The sequence below is a fragment of the Ceratina calcarata genome, unplaced genomic scaffold, assembly GCF_001652005.2.
Source record: "Ceratina calcarata isolate Rehan_Ccalc_2016 unplaced genomic scaffold, ASM165200v1 scaffold479.2, whole genome shotgun sequence".
In the NCBI taxonomy this organism is placed as follows: domain Eukaryota; kingdom Metazoa; phylum Arthropoda; class Insecta; order Hymenoptera; family Apidae; genus Ceratina; species Ceratina calcarata.
Genome location: NW_017172117.1, coordinates 1,505 through 3,093, shown reverse-complemented (window position 1 = coordinate 3,093; position 1,589 = coordinate 1,505). Strand labels below are relative to the sequence as shown.

At 45.4% G+C, this 1,589-nt stretch overlaps 1 protein-coding gene across 1 annotated transcript in view; it reads right to left on the bottom strand.

Moving 5' to 3' along the window:
* The window catches only part of LOC108627572 (uncharacterized), a 1,743-nt gene extending 364 nt beyond the window's left edge, over nucleotides 1–1,379 (bottom strand). The window contains exons 1-2 of the mRNA XM_018028880.2: nucleotides 755–1,379; nucleotides 154–420 (exon numbers count right to left, since the gene is read on the bottom strand). Coding sequence (XP_017884369.1) covers nucleotides 154–420; nucleotides 755–1,022 — 535 coding nt within the window. The 5' untranslated portion in view covers nucleotides 1,023–1,379. The remainder of the gene's footprint in view (nucleotides 1–153; nucleotides 421–754) is intronic.
* Between the last annotated feature and the right edge of the window lie 210 nt (nucleotides 1,380–1,589).

The following is a 1,589-nucleotide window of genomic DNA, read 5'->3' as shown; positions in this document are numbered from 1 at the left end:
TATTAAAATTTTTTGCATTCTGCTGTTCTTAATTTAATTATTAATTTAATATTAATGGACATTATTATTATAAAAATACTATTAACAATAATAATAATTAAATTCGCTAGTATTCGTAGGATGCAATAAATTCTGATGGGGAAAACAACTGACCTTCCTCCTCGGAATCGTCTATCCGAGTAGCCTGCAGAGAACTTTGCTTAGACAAGGTCCTGCCATGAAGACGAGGCCTGGCGGGAGGCGACTGTTTATTCCACAGCGCCTCTAGCTGATCGAAGTGCTGCGACTGCGCTAGAGCTGCCTGCTCCGGTCCCAATCCTGAACTACTGCTCGTTAATCCTACTTTACTTATTTCATCCATCGACGCGCTCACGCTGAAACGACGTTGGAGGCCTTCCTCCACTGACGAAGTCAACGTTCCTAATGCAAAACATCGAAATTATTTATTTATGATTTGTAGAATTAAGGTAAATGTCCCATTTCCTATTTACGTCACAATTTCGACTCACTGACGTAGTTTTTTATAATTTTGTGTTAAAGTTATAAAAAACTTTTTCATAACACGAGGCCGAAAAAGACCATTTTCGGGGCCTATAANAACATCAACCTCGCCCGGAAAGACCCATTTTCGGCCCTTGGTGCACAAAGTACTATTTTCTGGGACAACCTGTATAGTCTATACATATATGACAACGTATATTTATAAAATCCTTTACCTAATTGTTTAAAAATCGTTTAGGAAAGTAGTAAGTACCTGAAGTAAGATGGCCATATTTCCTATGCCAAGTGTCGCTATCCAACGATACTTCTTTCTTCAACAATCGTCTATTAGGTCTCTTCGGTCCGGAGGGCCTCAAGTCCCTCGTGTCGCACCAGGGCGCCACGTAGTCCGGCAGTTTCACGTACTGCGCCGGAGTGTTGTGTAAACAGAGGATAGGCATGCACTTGTGCTCGAGTAAATGCAACGCCAGTCGGGACAGATCAGTAGCGACTTGTAAATCCAATACAGGGACGTGGAGCATGATGCTACTCAGGCTGCAACCCTTTTTAGTGTCCCAAACGATCAGGCTCTTGTCCTCGCTGCCGGAAGCAGCCAGGCTTCCGTCGCCCGACAGCTTCACGCACGTTATGTACCCCAAGTGGCCCTTCAGTGTGTGCAGGTCGCTGCCTGTGTTTATGTCCCAGACGATTAGATTTGCATCTCTCGAACCGGAAACGACTATCGATTTATCGAGAACGGACACCGCCACGCAGGTCACGTGGTCCGTATGACCCACCAACACCTGTGGATTAAATCTTGTTTAATCTTGAACAGTATGAACCACTGACTTATTACCAGGGATCTCGTAACTTTACGTGCACGGCTCGCTTCCCCTCTTTTTCGCCCGTATTTCGATCCCCACTACTATTCCCCTCATGCGTGCTCATGCGCGTTCGCGAAGCTCTCCGCAGCGCTACCGTGAAAATCACTGCATACCCCCACCAACTATTGGTCCCCACCATGGTCGCGTCGTCCCCACTTTCCGCTTGCACGTAAAGTTACGAGATCCCTGCTTGTTACTAGTTTTGGGTCTTGCCCCAAATTTATT